Source organism: Lactuca serriola, chromosome 2, assembly GCF_051521515.1.
Source record: "Lactuca serriola cultivar US96UC23 chromosome 2, Lser_US96UC23_V15, whole genome shotgun sequence".
NCBI lineage: Eukaryota > Viridiplantae > Streptophyta > Magnoliopsida > Asterales > Asteraceae > Lactuca > Lactuca serriola.
In genome coordinates, this window is record NC_136409.1 from 38,810,716 (window position 1) to 38,812,500 (window position 1,785).

Genomic DNA, 1,785 nt, shown 5'->3' on the forward strand with positions numbered 1-1,785 from the left:
CCCAATACCCAAACTAATTAAATATCCGGTTCTATCCGACCTAATCTATTTGAATTCATAATGGATTGGACGAGTAGGTCGGTTTCGGTTATTTTCAACTAGAGAGTCCTGACAATATTCTGAGGTACTAGCATATAATGGAGTTATTATCATGATATTGATGCTTTAATTCTTGATCATTATAATTATATTATATATTGGTATATCCTCGAAATTCTCCAAAGTATACTACAAGTTCGTGTCAAAACATATGTTTAAACGAATTAGTTAGCTAGGTATTGTACCTAATGAAGGTGATATGAAAGCATATGCTGCTAAATATTCAATATTCCCTTGGTTACATACAAATTTACCAAAGGCTTTTGAAAGCTAGCTGATTTAACTTTTTCTGATATTATACACTTCGACCTAGCCAAACTGAATATGTTTTGCTTAATGGGATTAAGGATCAATTAATTATGTGTATCCTCATCAAAGTAATATTGTAGGACACCTTCAAAATAAACATAGATAAGTGAATTTTTTGTTAATTATATAGGACCTCTTCAATTATTTCAGTACATTATATAGATTGATCTTCCAAACAACAAAAGATCAACATTAATACTTTTTCTACTATCCATAGAGTTCGGATGGAAGGCGTGGGGTCAGGAGGGCCTGTAATGGCTTCTTTTTTGGCATGGTCAACCCTGGGCTCTCAGTCATGTCGATCGGGAGACCTCCAGGAAGACCTAAATCAAAAGAATGAACAAAACGAGCCAATGTCAGATGAAGAACTTGGATAGCAAGTGTTGCTCCAGGACAAGAACGTCGACCTGACCCAAATGGGATGAGGACAAACTGCTGTCCTCTCAAGTCGACATGTTCATGTTCTTCACCCATAAACCTCTCGGGTTTAAATTCAGATGCATCAGTCCAAACCTTCTCATCCCTTTGAATCTTCCACACGTTAACTATCAACCGAGTCCCGGCTTTTACATGGTACCCTGAAACAGTACAATCTTCCATCGCTTCCCTCGGTCCTAGAAGTGGGCCCCCAGCAGGATACAGACGTAAAGTTTCTTTAATAACGGCTTGAAGATATACGAGGTTTTTGATGTCGGTTTCAACGACTTGTCTCTCTTTACCAACTTTGTCGTCTAGTTCATGTTGCAATTTAACTAGATGATCGGGATGATTTAGCAACAATGAGATAGCCCACGCTAGTGTTTCAGCCGGTGTATTGCCACCTCCTAACATCATCGACTGTAAACATTTGGAGAAGATTAATGATCGATCCACACAAGATACAACTTATTATATATAGTATATTAGTATAAGTTACCAAGCATGTAGATTTGATGCTGATATCTGAATCATACTGTAAACCGGAGAGCTTTCCTTCTTCTTCAAGAGACAGCATCACGTTTACAAAATCGTGTTTATTTCGTTTTGAATCTAATTTCCGATTGAGCCTATGTTCATCGAGCCACCCTCCGAGCACTAAATCCAGATCCTTTGCTGTCCTTTTCATCTGCTTCACATATCCATCCAAATCCAACCACCCTAAAAAGGGTATTGCGTCTGATGCCACGAATATGCCAATCAAACGAAAGAATTCATTGAGGGCTTTCTGGCAGCTTCTGGCTTCATGGCTGTCAGTTTCGACACCATAATACCGCTTTCCGGCTACCATCATCGTAATTATATTTAACAACATGGGTTCCAACCATTTGATCAAATCAACAACCAAAGGCTGACGTCCACCGTTTTCCACCCATCGCCCGTAGAGCTCTGTAATTCCGG

General features: G+C 39.0%; 1 protein-coding gene across 1 annotated transcript in view; it reads right to left on the minus strand.

Moving 5' to 3' along the window:
* Positions 1-615: 615 nt before the first annotated feature.
* The window catches only part of LOC145090288 (xanthotoxin 5-hydroxylase CYP82C4-like), a 1,651-nt gene continuing 481 nt past the window's right edge, over positions 616-1,785 (minus strand). Inside the window, exons 1-2 of the mRNA XM_079028575.1 lie at positions 1,325-1,785; positions 616-1,245 (exon numbers count right to left, since the gene is read on the minus strand). The exon at positions 1,325-1,785 is cut by the window's right edge and continues 481 nt beyond it. Of these exons, the coding sequence (XP_078884701.1) occupies positions 616-1,245; positions 1,325-1,785 (1,091 nt within the window). The remainder of the gene's footprint in view (positions 1,246-1,324) is intronic.